Here is a 19221-nt window from a genome sequence, read left to right as displayed (position 1 = left end):
ATAGTTTGTGTCGGTGCACATCAAGGATAGAACCTAACATTACCGAATTGGCTAAAAATATCCAACACCAAGCTTCTCACTAACTATCAATATTATAACAATATTATAATTCATATCTCCATACTTTATCTATTGTCTACTGTCATTTATAAATCCAATACATACACGTTTATTCTTGTAATGTATTCAAATTGTATATTATATGCTACTTTTTGAAATTTTATTAAAGACTGAAAATACCAAATCAGGGTTGTATGATGCGGCCCTCGACAATAGTTACATTGTGCAAAATGGCTCTTTTCTTGAAAAGGTTGCCCAGCCCTGGGTTAGGCCTTCTATTGCTGACATAAGATGTCTGATTAGGCCTTCTATTGCTGACATAAGATGTACGATTAGGCCATTGTAGCAGAAAAGCTTATCTTATGAAAACCTATATCTTTTCCTTGTATAATTTTGTTAAATAAAGTCTATAGCATGTCCTGGATATAATAAGTTCATATCTGGCATCAGGCAGAAAGCAGCTGCTCTCTTTTTGCATTGAAACCTTCCCAAGGAGGTACATGTATAACTAGAAACTGGTAAGAGGCATAACATAGTTATTTATAGATAATACTTACATTAAATCATAAATGGTCTTTTTATCAAGTTTTTTTCATTTTCCAAAAATCGAGGGTAAATATGAAAATATTGAAAGGACCACAATTTTGCGATAATTTGTCAAGGTTAACTGAAGATTGATTTTAAAGAAGGTAGTTTCTATGCAACGTATAAGCAAATGTAATAAATTCTGAAACAATTCTATGCTGATACTGAATGCCCTCTACATCCTTTATATTTTTCCTAAACAGTACACTACTTTGAGCTGTAAAACAATAAGGAAATAGAGCGCAGTAAAAGTATTTAGAATTTTTTATTAATAAATATTTCATTTAGTAATATGCATTATAGCAAGTTAGCGCATTGTGTCACATTTTGAATAGTGTAAGAATAGTAGTCTATAAGTGGTCAAGAAGGATAGTTGTGGCTGACATTTTCTCCATCACAAAGTAATATAAGATATTTGACAAAGTCAGATCTCCAGCTGCAATCAGCGCAATGGCAATAGGTCAACCAGAGTTCATACATTTTAGAGGCAGCTATGGCGTGGAAGAATACACGATTTGTCTTTGTCCACACTTCCCCATTTTGTTGATGACTATTATAAGCTGAACTATAAAATCGACGGATGTCTTTGCTCGTTACATTTTCTACACGGTCAGCCACAAGGCTGATGTATACGTCATCTGCAATTAAAAAAATTGTGTTTTATAATAAGATGAAATCATAGTTTGTTCTACATCAGCAAGTTTATAGTCAATAACATGCAGCCTAACAAACATTATTCCAACACACCTTGATTAATACCTAATAAACTGGTACTGATAGTAGGCATGTCTTAGGTTAGCCCTGTGAGCTGTCTAGGCAGAATATTTTGATTACATACATTCGTTATAATTGTTCTTACTTACTTTGATGTGGTCATAATTTTTTAAACATCTGAGAGTGTTTTGAAGTATTTTAGTCTATTTTAATCTATAAAGAAACACAAGACTACGCATGTACGTAGTTTTATGTTTTTTATGGTATCACGAGTTGTACTCCCTATAATAGGTTAAAGGAAGTCAGCCATTTTGTGTTCTTTTTAAGCCAATGTTCCTCCTTGATGTGAAAGGGTGTAAATATAACTTGCTTATTACTTGACTGGATAATCTCATCTCTACCAACAAGGTATGTGTTGCGCAAAAAGTATTTTTAGTTAGATCTTGTTTCTAAATTTATTTTTAAAGCGTACCTAATAAACGTAGAGTAACGACAGCTTGGTGCACCAGTGCCGAAGTGCTTTTGCTGGGCCAACAAGCAGAACATGCTTCCATAGAGCGCTAAAGTTGAGCAATGGTTGTGCGACTCCTTATGTCAAGGTTGTATCTTTAAGAGATTTTAAGTAAAACCAGATGGATTAGAATACTTCAACAACAAAAACTTCTGCATTTAAAACAATAGGAAAGCAGCAAATGTGCAATGCTACTGATTGCCAAAACCGATCATTTCCGTAACCGCATTTGTATGGTGAAACTGCTACGCTGTGGGCTGTTCGTGATGTAACCGCTGTAATCCTAGATAATCATAATAATTGTAAAGTGAGACGACTACTATTATCCTGTGATAGAGTGTGTACCCGCTTTAAACAGCAACTACCCTCACCACAACACAAGACCACTAGTAAGTTTATAATTGATACACGGCCATGACAAATACCATAGCTATTATCTTTTGAACTTTGGTTGAAAATACAGTAGGCGCGCGTACAACGAAAATAATCCGTACATTTTACGGATTTTATGTTAAATGAATAATAAAATGCTTGTAAAATGCCTAATATGTTCTAAGATCTTTTTAAACTCACCCCTCTGGTCCTTTAAAAAGGAAAAAAACTAGACTTGACTTTTTAATTTAATGACTGTCCAGTAACTGGAGTATTATTGGTTTTTATTAACAAACTTTCTGTTTTTTATCACTTTCACTCGTTTTATGGTCTTTTATTATGGTAATTTTATGATTAGTCAAGGGGAGTGCACACCTTCAATGTCAATTAACATCAATTCTTTTTTGTGCAGCAAAACCTATTCTGCAAAAAAACAAATAAAAGCTATTTTGTATGTTTAAAATAGAGTGAAACAAAAAAAATGTCTTTAATATACGTAATCAGAGCAATGTCTGTCTGGTCATCTGGCTAGTTATCTGTTGCCAGGATTTGAGGTTAAAATAAAAGACAGCTTCTGGCGAGGCTACAACTCAGAAAATTCAGCGTAGTAACATACCTACGCACTCGCATCTGCACCATTCGGTGCCTTTAAGTATTTCTGAATAATTACGCAGCTACTTATTCTCCGTGCTATCTCGAGACACTTGATGGTCTCTTATGGTGAACTCGACTGCTCTAGTACTAGTGTGTGTAATATAGATACCCTACACATCCCTCTAGTATTAGTGTGTGTAATATAGATACCCTACACATCACTCTAGTATTAGTGTGTGTAATATAGATACCCTACACATCCCTCTAGTACTAGTGTGTGTAATATAGATACCCTACACATCCCTCTAGTACTAGTGTGTGTAATATAGATACCTTACATATCCCTCTAGTACTAGTGTGTGTAATATAGATACCCTACACATCCCTCTAGTACTAGTGTGTGTAATATAGATACCCTACACATCCCTCTAGTATTAGTGTGTGTAATATAGATACCCTACACATCCCTTCCTTTCCCAAGCGCAGCAAGAGAGAAAGCGATATTTTTAAGAATAGCTATGAGACCATGTCACAAGAATTGAATTTGAGAATTTGCACTGACTTGACACTTTACATTATATGGAGTGTTTTACGTAGTACAAAGCAAAAACTTGACGTGAAATCTTTGCGTAATGTGGAATTTATGTTATAAGAGGTATATGTTATAGGAGTATTTACTGTAATATATTTTTATCCTTTTAAGATGTTATTGATTAGATTCTGTTTCATAGAAACATCAGGAGTTACCTGTACCTGTAAAGAGGTATGGAGTACTGAAAGACAACTCATATATACGTCTGGCAAGACTCGGTGTAAGGAAATAAGCCATGCCCTGTACCCATGGTGGGAATGTGCTGAACTTGTACTCTTTAAAGCTTATGTACCATTTTTCATGAGGGTCTCGTCCCGGCCAGTTGTGGCCATCCATGTTACCTGCAATTAGAACAAAAAAGTTTAAAATTTGCTAAATACAGAAAGTAACAAAAGGTAGCAGACATGAGAAGGATCAGCTCAAGGCTTTAGAATAAAATGAATTGGTATGACGTAAAACATTGTATACATTTATTTCTTATTGAATAGTGTAAATTTATTGCTATTTTTTCTAGTTGCCTTTGTTGATATATTTAAAGAGGATTAAAATGAAATCAAGCTCTGAGCTTTTTGTAGTTATCTTTTCATACCTTGAATTTTTCTGGAAGAGAAAGCAAATCCAAGTTGAAAAAATTTACAAGGTTTAGGCACGATGCCAATCAAATGTCTTTGATAATATTACCAATAATTTATAGATTAAAAAAGCGCTTGAGCCAATATTTCACTAAAAGTTTTTGAAGGTAAATCTACGCTTATTTAAAATAATTTTTCCGTTTAAAAAAACGCTTTTCTGAGACAATGTAGTAAAGCTAATTTCTTGCTGCTCTCAAAACTTATCGACAGACCATACACCACTTTGTGTTAACACTTTATCGTTTTATATTTTAGTCATTCATGCCAGAATGAACACAATAAAGACACAAATGTTTCTTTGCAAAATATTTCAAGTATAGCTTGCGTATTGACAAGTTTGAAGGATAAACGCAGCAGCATTTGGTGACTTCATAGTCCAGGCTAGTACAGTGTCTAGATTTACCTCCCATACAGGCTGATACACACACCTGCTAATATGAAGGAGTCAAACTGAATAGGAATAGGTGCGAGCAGTTTAGTGAAGTTCCTCCAAAAGCCTTCAAAATATCTCAAGTTAAACATGATGTCATCGTCTGTTTTGATTACTAATCGTACTTTAGGACATCCGGACTCACTAGCGATCCACCTGGAGAAAAAAGAGCAGTGTAATACATGTAATAGCTGGCTGTGAACTTGAATAAGTGACTTCAAGAGAAACAGAGAATGCATTCATTCAAACACGCATAAGATAAGGAGCAGTAGGGTTCAAAGGAATTGTGATTAAAGTACAAAAGTATTTTAAAGGTATTTATTGAATTTCATTGATGAATTCAAACATTGAAAGATTCTTAAACCTCCTCAAGTCTGAGATTATAAGCAAACAGCATGAGGTCAATTTTACTTTTATAAAAAAGTGAATAGATGATAGTTTGCGCAAACAATCTTTACTATAATAAGACCCGTATCTGTTCGTCTGCGTGTCTGTATGAAGCCAACCTGAAAGCTAAGATATAGGAGTGCACTACCCAAGAATGGAACCCAAATATTTAAATTCGACATTCAGTGTGCTACGACTGCAGCACTTGGTGACCTTGCCTTATTGAAGAATAATTGTACACCTGGTGATCTCTCACTGCGCATGAAACTTCCAGCATACGAGTAAAAGTTATAAAAGTAATAAATGATTTCTTAAATAAATAGTATTAGCTGGTTTAACAAGAATAAAAAGAGGAATTAGTATAAAAGGTAACAACCGAAGTTGCAAACTTTATGTTCAAAGTTAGATGATCGCCAGTAGGGTGAGCTACTTGTTGTTATTGCCATGTTGAACAGCTTGTTAGCCATACTTCAATATTGGCCAGTAGGGTGAGCTACTTAAAACAAAAGGTTTTGGGCTTAAGTATTTTTTCCTCATGAAGCTTCTATGGTTACAAATTATTGAGCCTTTTGACAGTCTTTACGTTATGGCTTCCTTTGTCCAAAAATACCTGTTTGTACCACAAAATTATACTGCAAATAATAAAAATCTAATTGGCCTATCAACTTCAATTGTTCAGGTTAAGTTGTTGTACTACATGTATATAATCAGGCTAGGAACTAGGGAAACTAGATCGACTAACCTCTTAGGGAATCAAATTTAATACCTACACACTAATTTCAGTGCGTGATCAAAATGCGAGTTCCCATATTATGAGCAAGATAGAGAAGTGCAGTATAGCACTTCATGACATGTATAGTATAGCACTGAACACTGACATGAAATTCCTCTCAGTAAAACAATGAGCTCTTTTGTTTGTGTTTGCTTGCTTTAGGTCACTTTGATGAGCAAACAAACACTTAGAAGGCTGACCTAGTTTTTTAACAACAGGATCATCTGCTCAGCAGATAAATTTGTTTCTATCTTCTCGTGCTAAAGAACTCATAACATACATGTACTTGTTAGTGGCTAGTTTTTAGCTTCTAAAAATTATTATGCATTTATGAACAAAGCTTTAAAAAAGCTTCAACACGAAATTCCACATAAATGTTTGCACATTTTGATTTCAGATCTGTTGATTTTATTGACAATATTGAAAAGGCAGAAGCAGGCACTTTTTATATATTATATAAATATATTATACATACTATATATACATTTAAATATATATGTTTAGCAGACATAAGTCTGCTCTCATCAGGTGATAGGTTTAGAAAACTTTTTAAAACTATCACCTGATGAGGGCACTCCTATGTCTGCTAGAAATTAATATCTGTCGTCATTAACTAACAGCTAAGTACTCAGTACAAAATGTATTTTATACGTTATACTATAATTCACTCTACAAATGGTGTATTAAGTGCTTTTACTTTATTATTCTTTTGAAACTAGCATTTCTAGCAATAAAAAACAGGTATATATATACATGTATACTTATGTATATACTTATATATACATGCATACATATTATATACTTACATATTGTACGACAAGTTTATTAGTCAGTGTGGTTGCGCTTTAGCATTCCGCGCAACTCAATAATAGTTCCTGGAGTTCATGCCGAGTCAAGATGCCCTAATCAGTGCTAAATCAATAATAATTGCCAGCGTTGAGTCATAAGCTAAAGTAGTGATTAGCTCATAACGTTCATTAGCTTTTGTAGAAAGCAGCCAGATTTAAATTACTTCTGTCAATTATTAAATTGTCAAATTCTCAATTTACTATTGTGAATAACTATATGATTATTTACTAGAGGTTACAGGTTAGCTGCCTATACTACCTTATTGTATTATACCATGTTATATTATTTCTTGTCACATTTGAGTTGATGTTCAGTACTTTTACTTGTTATCATACAGCAATTTTTTATATTTTATTGCATTCATAATTATTGTGCTCGACAAGCTGGTATGGGAATAGTACTGACATTTTCTCTTAGGATTCTCTCTTAGGTTTCACGGTACTCAATAAAGATTGTGACCTGCTTAATAACCAGTGAAATCACATCACGTATAATCCTATGCATTGAATATAGTTAATTCCAACAGAATTCCAGTTTCCAACAAAACTCTATATATATACTTATATATACAAATGCATTAATTTATTATGATATACATGTAGTTGTCTGTTCCATCACAGAGTATAAAGTTGCTGGTACCAAACCATTTTGAAACTAATTTTAAAAATCAGGTAAAATATGCTCACCTCATGTTGTAGAGTGCCTTATAAGTGTTGTTACGGTAGTGGTCTGTGTAGTTGACCTGCAGAATGTCACGAAATGCCTCTGATTCATAGTTGACTAGTAGCTGCTGCGGGCCGTTAGGAGGATGACCCAGTACGAAAATCAGTTTGCTGTTAAATCCATCAGGTAAAACGTGTCTGAATATTGCTGGATTAGCCCATGTGCTACGCATCACGTTACGCTTTGCACGATTCTGTAACAGATGAACATCAAATAAACTGCTAACAATGTCAGAACTACTTGATACACAAGCAGGAAAATTAACTGCAAGACTTTTAGAAAAAAGAAATTTTTAAAACTAAAAAAAAGATAAAAAAGTTATAAACTCCTTGCTTTAGCAAAACCAGGTAGTTTTGATATAAGAGAATTTTAAAATTTCCAGTTCAACTGTTCATTTCAAAATGATAAATGACTACAATTTTTTACTATATATTGCCGTATGTATTAGCACACATTGGCTGAAGTTGTTAGGAGTTATTTGAAGTTGTTGCTATCGTTATATGATTTGAGGGTTGAGTGCAAAGCAAGTTGATATGCACATGTTATCGTCTAGATAAGCAAATATTTTCTCTTGTATTATCAGCTATCTCATGTCTTGGCACGATAAGCGGTGTGAATAACACAGGGTGTAGATGTGCATTCACAGCGATCTGATCTCTTCCTCAACAGATTAATATCGTTGTTAAATGGGGCCACTAGGGAAAGCAGAAACCAAATATCAGATCTCACGCTATCCACAAACTTAGTAAAATCTTACGAAAATTGCCCTCATGATTGACAGAAATTGCCCAAACAGGAAGAAAACTATTCACATCATAAGTGCCATAGGTCGGTATACCTCCTATTAGTTTTTATACATAATTGCTATGTTGAATAATGCTGCAATTTTCACCATCCAGCAACCCTCTAAGTATTCAAAATGCTGATGTGTTTTGTCAGATATAAATCTCTTTGTTGTGTCCAACAATGAAATTTATATCTGACTGTTGTACTTGATTTGAAGATTGAAATATATTTTTCTAGTTAGGCGAGCATTTATACGTTAGCTTAGTCAATTTTTTCCCATTTGCTCTATACTACCAAATTTGCATACTTCGACCTCAAATTACTCAAATACTCTTCAATTTTGTATGATAAGTTTGACAGAAAAACTTGCACCAAATGTTTAGTAGGTATTATAAAGAAGCAAAGTTGAGCTTATAATCGGATGAGTAATATAATTTTTTATTGCAATACGCAAATTTCTTTGCTCAGCCTATTTCCTAAGACTAGCACGAAAATATATGCTGAGCTTTGCAATAGAGTATCTTGAAAGAATACCCATTTTTAAGCTAATCAAGTAGGTCTGGGTTGAGTTACTCAGTTCTTAGTTACACAATTACATAAATAAAACATTTTAAAGGTAATTGCAATTGATACTCAGTTATCACCAAAGTTACTTGCGAAACATTGTCAATAACTTCCATTTGTAGCTGAAAAAACTCTCCCACCAAAAAAGGAGATACAGTGCACCCTCGAGATACGATGTTAATTCGTTCCAGGGTTGACATCGCATGGTGAAAAAATTGTATGTAGGGGTATAGAGACCATTGTAATTATACAATGCAAACACCCCCTGGTAAAAATCGTCAATTTTTTTTATAAAAATTTGTGCATATTGACAATTAGCAACAAAATAGTATGTTAACTTTAGTAATTATAGTTACCTACAGTAACTGTATTGTATTTAGTGTATTTTAATGGTTATGATCTGCAATAAAACGCAAAATTATAGTGTGTGTACCAAATGCAATACGTACGGTAAGGAGTTCTTGCCTTCAAAAGGTACGCATAACATAAATTTTGAATTCACTTCAAGTAAGTTTAGCTTGCTAAACCTACACTTAAAACTAAGTTTTAGTATGTATTTTGAACTATTTTACTGAATTTCAACTTTTTATCACGAAATTATATCCTTCAGCAGTTCCTATCTTCACTTTCACTATACACTTTAGCCTATCTGGTTGAAACCTTTTTCAACCTAAATCAATAAGGCCGAGCGATGCAGTTATAGAAAGCGGCCTCTCGCACACTTGACCATTTAATGGCTACCGAAAAGAAAAATAAAATTTTATTTTCTATACAGGACGTAGGCCTACATACCTTTGGAGTAATGTGGCTTTAGCAGGTACATGTATAGCGAGCAAAGCAGAGAGAAGGCAAAAACGTTTCAATGCTAATTATGGTGCAGTACACTTGAAAATAAATTTAAAACGTAATGAATTGGAATTTTTTAGCAGGCTAAAAGAAGTTGTCCATTCCTGTCCAATTTTTCTACTTCTACAAAACAATTGATGGTGCAATGCAGAAAATTGCGAGCTAGCGCTTGTAAAAAGATCCAGAGAATGTGGTAGTAGTTTGTCTTGTATGAAATGTGCACAAGAATCAATGTACCCATACATACAAAGTTTGTACGTATTTATACCCTAGGGGGACAGGACTTTAGCAAGTTTCAGAAAGTAATGTGGATGCGTCAACTATCTTGAGTAGCTAGTTATATGAGTTACATACATACATACGATGAATTGTATTCACGTAGAAGATAACAAGCCCATATGCAAAGACATGGATAAACAAGAGAATAAAACATAAAATCAAAAGGAAACAAATAAAATGAATAAAATATGAAAAACATGCCACACAAGAGATAACTAATATATATTATACATGTATTGTTTTAATGTACCAGTCCACATCAGTAAATTAAACACTTGAAAATATTTCTGCGAATGTGGGGTTTTCTGTATCTTCTACATCCTCGCCTTTACTAAATGGTTGCTCCTTTTGAATGCTGATCGCGTGCATGATCTAGCTCATTCAAATCGTCTGTCGGAAGCTCTTTCTTGCGCTTGCTTTAATGGAGTTTTTGTTTTAATAATAATTGCAAATGCTGATTGGTTGCGATCATATTCCTTGACAATGTTAATAATACGTGTCCCTTCTTCTTATTTAAGACATCCAACTTTGTTGACATAGAAACCATTTTTCCTTCGTTTTGTAAAGTTTGTATCGGTCTCAGATTCCATAGATAACGAATAAAATGTAGATACTTGTAGTTATATACGTATGCTGACTTAAAAGTTTATAGTAAAAGCTATAATAACGCTACAAATGAATATTTGCTCTTGCTTGTGTGTTTTACACAAAATTTTTCACGCGGACATGAGAGAAGTCAATCATCGTGTCTCTTCTAAACGTTCTAAGAATGTTTTCGGCAAACTATATTTCGGTGTCTTTTTTATTTCGACGTGTGTTATGAGCACACAAACGGCCAAATTTTAACTCGGGCAAAACTTTTCTCAAATTCGTATGGTGAAATAAAATTCGTATAGCGAGGTGAAGATATCACAATGTTCGACTTTGTAAGGGCAAAAATTCGTATATCAGGGGAATCGTATCTCGAGGGTGCACTGTAATCAGCTATGTTTTCATGATGTACTTAGGCCTACACACAATCTTAGTAGACCTATATATATGCTGTCAGAAAGCATTGGTATTTTCTATCAGTTGTGATTGTTTTTGGCATTTGAGGAGATATGATTGTCAGGATGTTTCAAGATAAAAATCGACAGAACTTGATATAGATTAAAACGCTCAGAAGAAAAATGAGTGCGAAATGACTTGACTAGTTGTTATCGTTGCTATAGATGATATCGGCTATAATGTTTAAGTTGCAGTGTTACACGTTTCTATTATGTCGGTTTCTGCAACTACGGATCTCATAATCACACTTTCACTTGATGTGAATGTTTCAACTGAGATTATGTTTTATCATTTTAATCGTGAAACACCTTAGTTTTCAGATCAAGTCAAATCTCAAAAAGAACCTCAAATGATAGAAAAATGCTGATAACTTTTAATAAAATTCACTACAACTTTTTGCAAATTCATCTTTAATATTGAAAACTGTTTGATAAACTGAAGAGCGATGGGTCGTTCCATTCTATTGTCACACGAGACACTCATTCAGTGAGCTGACAAGCTAATTTACTTGGCACCTAGTAGGCAATAAACTCTCAGTGTAATACTTGAATACTGTACCATATGTCTAAGTTAGCAAGCAGTTAGCTGTCTGCACAAATAGCAGATCACTCTTTCTGCCTTTATCATGAGACGAGATTTTTATCTGAGAAAATCCTGAATATATTTAATAGCTTCAAAGATAAAATATCCAGTGTCCTCCTTGGGCAAACTATGGACTGCACATATGGGGGATGTCTACAGTCGCGTTTATCTGCTAATTATCTCTGTTACTAAGGAGCACTGCAGACTGCACAAATACTAGCGGTGTGTTATTACTAACCTGGACTGCACTATGAACTGTAACAACAATGGAATGCTCAGGGCTGCATGGTTCAGGCTGATGTATATATGTGAAGTTATGGAAGTTGACTGTTTCATTTCCGTATGCCGTACGGTCGTAGGGAATACCTTTCTTTTGCTCGCCCTTATCTTCAGAAGCGCTCAAGAGGTGTCGACCATTGTAATTATCATTCAAGTCATCATTTCTAAAGACTCTGCTAGCGAGCGTGGTACCAGTCGCTAAAGATAGGAAGATTGGTAAAACCACTGATCTCCTGCAACCAAATACAGATAATTCGTTTAAACCAATAGCAATAGCCTTGAACTGAAGTACCAAGTATGATGCAGCTTGGCAGTTAGCACAAGTCAGCACACAGTCAAGCCCTTCCCTACCAACTCCTCCATTTTTAGTCATGACATTACAAAATGCATTAAGTGTGCATTAAGTCAGGAAGTCAGGTGTGCATCAAGTCTGGAATAGGTTGCAGATCAATTGGAAATATGTGTAGCAGAGTAATGGAATTAGACTGTATTTTATCAAGGGCCAAATAGTAGCACACTCTAAAAACAGTTATCAATAACCAAGATACCCTCACTGACAAAAAAGTGAAAGAGCTGCTTAAAATCACAAGTTCTATCTGCTGAACTTTGGACTTCTGGATCTTATGCTAAATGAAAAGTTTCATAGTAACTATTGCCACTTCTAAGACTATACTACAGTGAGCATCGTGATCAAGTTTGAACCCACTGGAGGTTTGCATACGGGTAATCTGATTATTCTTGTCAATATGATTTTAGATCATGAACTGTCAAAAGAGTTGCTCACAAAAATGGGTTCTATTTCAGCTGAAATCTAAACTGTTTATAATGAAGTGCTGACACAACAATAGCTCCACTTTGGTAAAGGCCTTAAAGGTTGTAAAAGCAACAGAAAGAAGGTGGTGCTAAATGTGATGATGGTGGTGACAATCTAAGTGAAAGTGGTGATGAAGAGGATATTGTAGCAGAGATGAATGATTTGATCGAAGACATAGACCTACAAACAAGCACATCAGATACTTCAGTAACATTCTGCAGCTGGTAACAAAAGGTGTAACAAGAAAGGTACTCGGCAGGTTTGAACATTGCAGACAACGATCACAAAAGCCAATGCGATTATCAATGAGGATAGAAGGAGCTCACTGAGATGTAATGCACTTGATGAGTGCAACCAAAAAAGCTCCTAATGGCCCATGCACAATAAAATAGCCAGCTGACTGCCGTGAACTCTTCTAAAAGTTTCCAAAAATATACTTGGGAATTTGCTACTTTCACGAATGCTATAAAAGTAAACATTAAATTACAAGAATTAAAGGTACTATGCTAGAATTGAAACACTCTAAGTACTCACACTGAATAAATTATATAATAAATGTGTGAAATATTGTTTCGTCTGCTCAGTATTAATATATATTGATAGTACTAATATTATTACGGATAGTATTGATGGATATTGGCAAATCAAATAATTTTTTTGAGCTACGAGGAACGGATGCTGATGGAATATGCGGTAATACTGGAGTCATTCAAATTGGCTGCAAAGCTCACTGAAGGAAACACTGCTACTTTTAGACATGTGATACCAGGAGTGAAACTACTGCAAGTCAAACTGGAGACCCTATAAGTCAAGTACTTCAGCCATCATTTCTTGTCTACATTAGTTGATGCAATTGCTGACCATTGGTCAAACTACTAGACATATGAGATGCTCAGAATCGCTACTGCTCTTCATCCTCATTTTAAGTTGAACCGGTGATTAGATAAATTTCAAACTGATTATTTAGTTTTTTAAGTGTTGACTTTGGATAATGAATGCGTTCTTATGTTTTGATTTCAGGATCTGAGTTTGATAAAGCACAACAAACACTTGGAACAAATTACATGATTTAAAATTGTTTTATCAAATCTTGAAGCTGAGCAACCAACCAATAAACCACCAACCTAGAGGTCTGGCGGTAGGTTCAATTCTATCATGGTCTCAAGGAAGCTAGCTCAGGCGTGCTTACTTGCCGTCAAAGAGTGGCAAGTAAACTTGACGACAATAAAACCAGTCATTACTTGAACAAGCCGTGATAGAGATGTAAACAAGGAGGATTTAAATATTAGCATTCCATCACTTTGTTTATCCTGGCCAAGTGCTCTCTGCCAATCCTTGCCTCATTTGCTCCAGTGGAGCGACTTTTCAGCCAAGCTAGTAAAATAATGACCCCTGATAGAACAAGTTGACAGATGCTATGTTCAGCAAGCTCATGAACCTTCGCTCCCATGTCTATATATATTCATGTATATTGGAAGTTTCATATTATTTCAGAATAGGGAGTCAGACATTATAACAACTTTCATGAAAATGGTGTCCCTGTATTGCATTTTTACTAATTTTGTATATTATAACCATAATAGATTCTTATTTCAATTGTATACAAGATGTTAATAGTGGTCAATTTTAGACCCACTCATACTCATCATTCAGAGCATTAAGGTCCTGCAATTGGGTTTTGGTTGTGTCCAAGTCAACTCGATAGATGATTCTGTGATGAGTTCGCATTAGAAAATGTGCTGTGCATGTATGTACAGGGCAATTTAAAAGTTCCTACTACATATAGCACTGTGAAATGTATGCTAACAGCATTCCCACTGCTTCAAGCACTATGCATTGCGCAGTAGGTACTGCTTGCTGTGCATTGCTTGCTGTGCTGTGCAGATACTGCTTGCTGTGCATTAGAAATACTTGTACTGCATATATACTGTAAAATATGCAGTTGTAAAAGAACATAATTCAATTATACTGCATGCTGTATATCTGTGACATGATTACTACTGCTATTACATTGCTAATGTATCTACATAAATATGTAAGCAAAGATTTACTGCAAATGCAATGCATTTTATGTCTGGGCAGCAGTAAGTACTCAAAAGTTTACAGCTAAGATTTTCTTAGTAAAGCCTGGTTTCCATATGACAGCGCAATGATCGTGCGCGGCTCAGTGATCGTGGGCTATGCATTTCTTGGGCCGCGATGCAGTGTTTCCTTATCGCGCATAGGCGCCATGCTTGCATTGGACAGGGAGGATATTTTCCTTACTTTTTCGTATGAGGGACATATTTCTTTGGAAAAAACAGCCCTCCGTTGCGAAATTGCGCTGTCATATGAAAACCAGGCTTACTCTTTCGTACGAGAGACCGATTTCTTTCGGAGCCACAGCCCTCTGTTTGAATTGTGGGATAGGTTGAAAAGGTCTAGCGGTGTATTGTGGGATACATCATCGCACGCACCCATCGCGAGGATTCATTCTGTTGGATCCTTGCGATCAGCGTACGAACGTCGCGCGATCGTCGTGCGTTGACGTTTCCATATCACAGCTGGCCTACGCACGACGTCGTGCGCCTTTTTGCACTCCTTGCGCTGTCATATGGAAACCAGGCTTAATGGTCACAGCCCTAGTAAGCACTGAAGACTTGACGTAATATTTTTTAGGTTCTTGGTCAATATTATAGCCTTTACTAAATTATTTTTAAATCAATATATTTCAGGAAACTAGTTCTCCTTCAACATGAGACATTGATCAATCATTTGTTGATAGAATATTTATCTTGTATATATTTATGCAAGCTGAATACCTGGCGCTGCACAAGAAATAAAAAAAGTTTTTGCATAGATTGCATAGATTGCATAGATTGCATAGAAAAAATGTTTTTATGCAACAAAATGTACCATTTTAACTTTTAAATGATGGTATTTATTTATTTCTGTGTGCCTGGCCAATGCATAATTTAAATATTCAAAAGCTCAAGACATAGACAGAACAGCTTGTTGAAAAACATTTCTTACTTCTCTTGCTACACATTCGTTCAATATTAAAAATAGTTTATAAACAGTAGCAGGTAATGTAGTTGCCTTTGGCTAAGTTTCTTTACCCAATGAATTTGAGTAACTTAAGCTAGTAATTTAAGCTAATATTTTAATCTTCACTATAATAAAAGCCGTGTTTGTTTGAAGCCAGCTAAGTGCATCGAAAAAAAAGATTGCACCTCACAGGAATCAAACCTGTACATTCAGATGCACAGAGAGTATGCTATGCTCACTACTATATACTTAGCTACGCAGCTACCTTGCCACAACTTGAAAAGTTGTGCATGTAATCGTTACACCTCATGATCTCTCATAGCACATGGGACTCGTCGCGTGCTAGCAAACACTACATTTTTACATTTACATTTATATGTAAACATTTTTGAGATTATTTGCAAAACAAGATCTTTTATGCATGTCATAATCATAGAACTATAGAAACTTTTTAGGCACCTTTTAGGTAAATCTTTTCTTGAAATAAGTTCAACAGCTTCAAATGATAATATACTTGTTTGCTATAGTGTAAGGTGCTTGCTCATGTACTGATTGTATTCCTGCTTGATTCATCGGTGCATCATTAACCTTAAAGGTTTACCTGCAACAAAATTCACATTACAGTTATTTAATATCAAAATATTCACCATGTCTTACTCTGCTGTGTTGCAGGTGCAAAATATGTGGAAATGTGGTTACAAGCTTTTAAAAACTCAAAAACGAACAGTTAATCGCAGCCATCATGAAAACGCCGTAGATTAGAATCTCTGTAGAACTCTTTGTTAGTGACTTAATTTTATTACATATTTGAGTTATTTTATTTTAGAGCAAAGCAAATATAATGTAATCTATCCTATTAAAGCCAACTTAGTCATTGTGTCTGTTAGTCTGAGTAAACGATATGTGTCTTCACATCTTTTAGCCAATATTATCCGAACTTCACATGCACATGCTGTGTCCTTTACAGGGTCGCCAAAAATATATGGTTTCAGAAATCCTTCTGGTTTCAACCAAACCAATCTCTTAAACAGTTACCTACAGGTTGTCTGATTAAACACTACTGAAATCCCAGGCATTGCTAAGCTCACTGCTAAAGCCTGGTTTCCATATGACGGCGCAATGATTGTGAGCGGCCCAGTGATCGTGGGCTATGCATTTCTTGGGCTGCAATGCAGTGTTTCCTTATCGCGCGTAGGTGCCATGCTTGCATTGGACAAGGTGGGTAATTTCCTTACTTTTTTGTAGGAGAGATCAATTTCTTCGGAAAAACAGCCCTCTGTTGCAACATTGCGTTGTCATATGAAAACCAGGTTTACTCTTTCGTACGGGAGACCGATTTCTTTAGAAAACAGCCCTCCGTTTGAATTGTGGGATAGGTTGAAAAGGTCGAGCGGTGCATTGTGGAATACATCATCGCGCGCACCTGTTCCAAGGATCCATTCTGTTGGATCCTTGCGATCAGCGTACGCGCATGGCGCGATTGTCGTGCGTTGACGTTTCCACATCACAGCTGGCCTACACACGACGTCGTGCGCCTTGTTGCGCGTCTTGCGCTGTCATATGGAAACCAGGCTTAATAACTATTATATTTTGTTCTTTTAATTAATTTTCAGTTTTGTTTCAAAAAATACTGGTTGACAACCAGCTAACCAATTATGATGAGACAGCAGAGGCCAAAACCTATTACTCTTAATACTTTTGATAGCTGTTTCAGTGAGACAATAGGAAAATGTCCTCAGGAACGTTGTATGAAGAAGGCATATTAGGTACTGGAGAATTACGACAGGCCCTCTCTTTACTTCCTCCTCAGTTTGTTCCCGAGACCCAAGAAGCCTTTGTGGCTCGTCGCTCAAATCGCTAATCTGTCATCTCGCTCTCTCGAATCCTACTTTTTACAACTGTTACACTTATGGACCACCAATAAAGTTGCTGAATATTTTTATTGTGTAAGAACACCATAGAAACAAACATGAATGTTCGTGCTGCATGCATGTAGCTATTTGCAGACTACTTCACCTGATGGCCAACTAGCAAAATCCAGAGCAGACAAAACCATGAGTAACTGCTTTTGTGAAAAAGCAGCAGCGGTACGCATCGCTACTCTCTACCATAAATCTGCTTTCGTGAAAGCATATTCCGCTTTTAATGACCAGTGAAAGATCAAATTTCTGGGTATCTTGTAATAAAAACAACGTCACTGTAAAAACTAAATATGGCATAACATCTTTTGCAGTGCTTAAATTTTGCAACAAAAACAGAAAGGCCTGCAGATTTCCCGACTGCCTAATACCATCAGCCAGCCTAACCATTTGTCTAATCATAGTAACTTGGACCTTTTCAGTAACTTTATGGTCAAGTTAGCGGCCACAACATTGCTACAATGTTTGATACTGTTGGGACGGAATGCAAACTACACTTCACAACAATAAACAGCAACCAAAGCTAACTATTAGTCTGCGAGCCTGTTACATAATAAGCTAAATATAAACAGAAAATTGACTAAACTAACTTCTTGTTTCTCTGAGACTTGAAGAACAACAATAAAATCTTTGATTTCATTGCAGCATTTTTTTTTTAAAACGATGAGCAAGAAAGTGAGGTTAGACTATTCCTTCTCAGGTCAAGCAACACATTGAGCAAAATATTTTATTGAAAGGCTACTATTGTTACACCGACTGCCTCACTACACTGCGCTTACACTCACTGCCTCACACAAACTGATATCTAGTGAGCCCGCAAAAGTCCGACCTCACACATGGCAGGGTTAATCTCAGTATGAACATTACTCCTAACACTAGAGCTCTGTAATTCTTTCTTCCAAGCATTTCTAATAGTTGAATCAAGAGGTGCAGCTGCTGATGTGATCTGAATATGTTCTTTTATTTTATCTGATGGTCACTGAAGTTTGATATACTGACAGCTAGATGGTTAATACAGCGTAAAACTGTATAGTCAATTAGCTGGAATAAAGATAACACAGCAATAGTAACAACTACTTGCTTTGTATCTTGTAGTTCTACTTTAGGCTTTGAGAGTGAATGATGCTATCCAATGATAGGCAACCTTTGAATGTATGATGCTTAAGCTAATGCCTATTGCAGGTAATAAGTTTCTTTAAAATGAGCATTGATGTTGTACCCTCTGGCACACAATATGTAATGAGTTGTACATAATAATATATAGGTAGTAAAGTATATGGCTAAAATACCTATGCCTTCCAAATTTCCTAGTGTGAACACTCTTAGGCGGTTGATAAACTCAAATGACAGCCATAACTTGTTGGCGTTAAACACATTCTTAAACGGACATTAGCAAGAAAAGTAATGCTTAGCTGCTAACATTGTGAATGGTTATCACATAACACAAGCATATTCATGAATAGTGACTCACCATATATGTCCGAGCTTCATCGCTGATCCCATGCGACTAGTACAGCTTTACATTACTAGCCAATCAAACAGCCCACATTATAGCCCATTTAGCATCAATGGAGGATGGAAATAATCAATTCGCTGGCGCTCAAGTAAACACTACATTCACTCTTATGAATTTTATTGACATTGTTTGCTGGTGAGTGCGCAATCACCTACATGTACAACTATAAGTATTAATACTATGATGGTCAAAAGAGAGTAAAAGTTGCATTCTCTCCGCGGCAAGAAACAAGATTATCTAACAAAATAACCTCCATGTCAAAGAAGGCTATTTATCAAAGTGCACTCATTCTCTAACCTTTTGAAAACAGTTAAAACACACTCTTGCTAATAGAGGCACTT

At 35.6% G+C, this 19221-nt stretch overlaps 1 protein-coding gene across 1 annotated transcript; it reads right to left on the bottom strand.

Moving 5' to 3' along the window:
• Positions 1–891: 891 nt before the first annotated feature.
• LOC137387663 (beta-1,3-galactosyltransferase 5-like) lies at positions 892–18861 on the bottom strand. Its single transcript, XM_068074146.1, has 6 exons — positions 18836–18861; positions 11564–11837; positions 7185–7414; positions 4489–4646; positions 3590–3769; positions 892–1283 (listed from the first exon to the last, which is right to left on the bottom strand). Exons 1-6 carry the CDS (start codon positions 18853–18855, stop codon positions 1006–1008), a joined length of 1140 nt encoding a protein of 379 aa, XP_067930247.1. The 5' UTR covers positions 18856–18861; the 3' UTR covers positions 892–1005.
• Between the last annotated feature and the right edge of the window lie 360 nt (positions 18862–19221).

This window comes from Watersipora subatra, chromosome 2 (genome assembly GCF_963576615.1).
Source record: "Watersipora subatra chromosome 2, tzWatSuba1.1, whole genome shotgun sequence".
In the NCBI taxonomy this organism is placed as follows: domain Eukaryota; kingdom Metazoa; phylum Bryozoa; class Gymnolaemata; order Cheilostomatida; family Watersiporidae; genus Watersipora; species Watersipora subatra.
This window is presented reverse-complemented; position numbering and strand designations above follow the sequence as displayed.

Bases quoted from the DNA above. Each gene is read 5' to 3' on its own strand.
- LOC137387663 (XM_068074146.1), bottom strand. From the start codon at position 18,855: ATGAAGCTCGGACATATATG. The intron at 4,647-7,184 runs GTGAGCATATTT...TTTTTTCTCCAG, and splicing joins AAGGCACTCTACAACATGAG to GTGGATCGCTAGTGAGTCCG. The intron at 3,770-4,488 runs GTGTGTGTATCA...TTCTAATTGCAG, and splicing joins TGACTCCTTCATATTAGCAG to GTAACATGGATGGCCACAAC.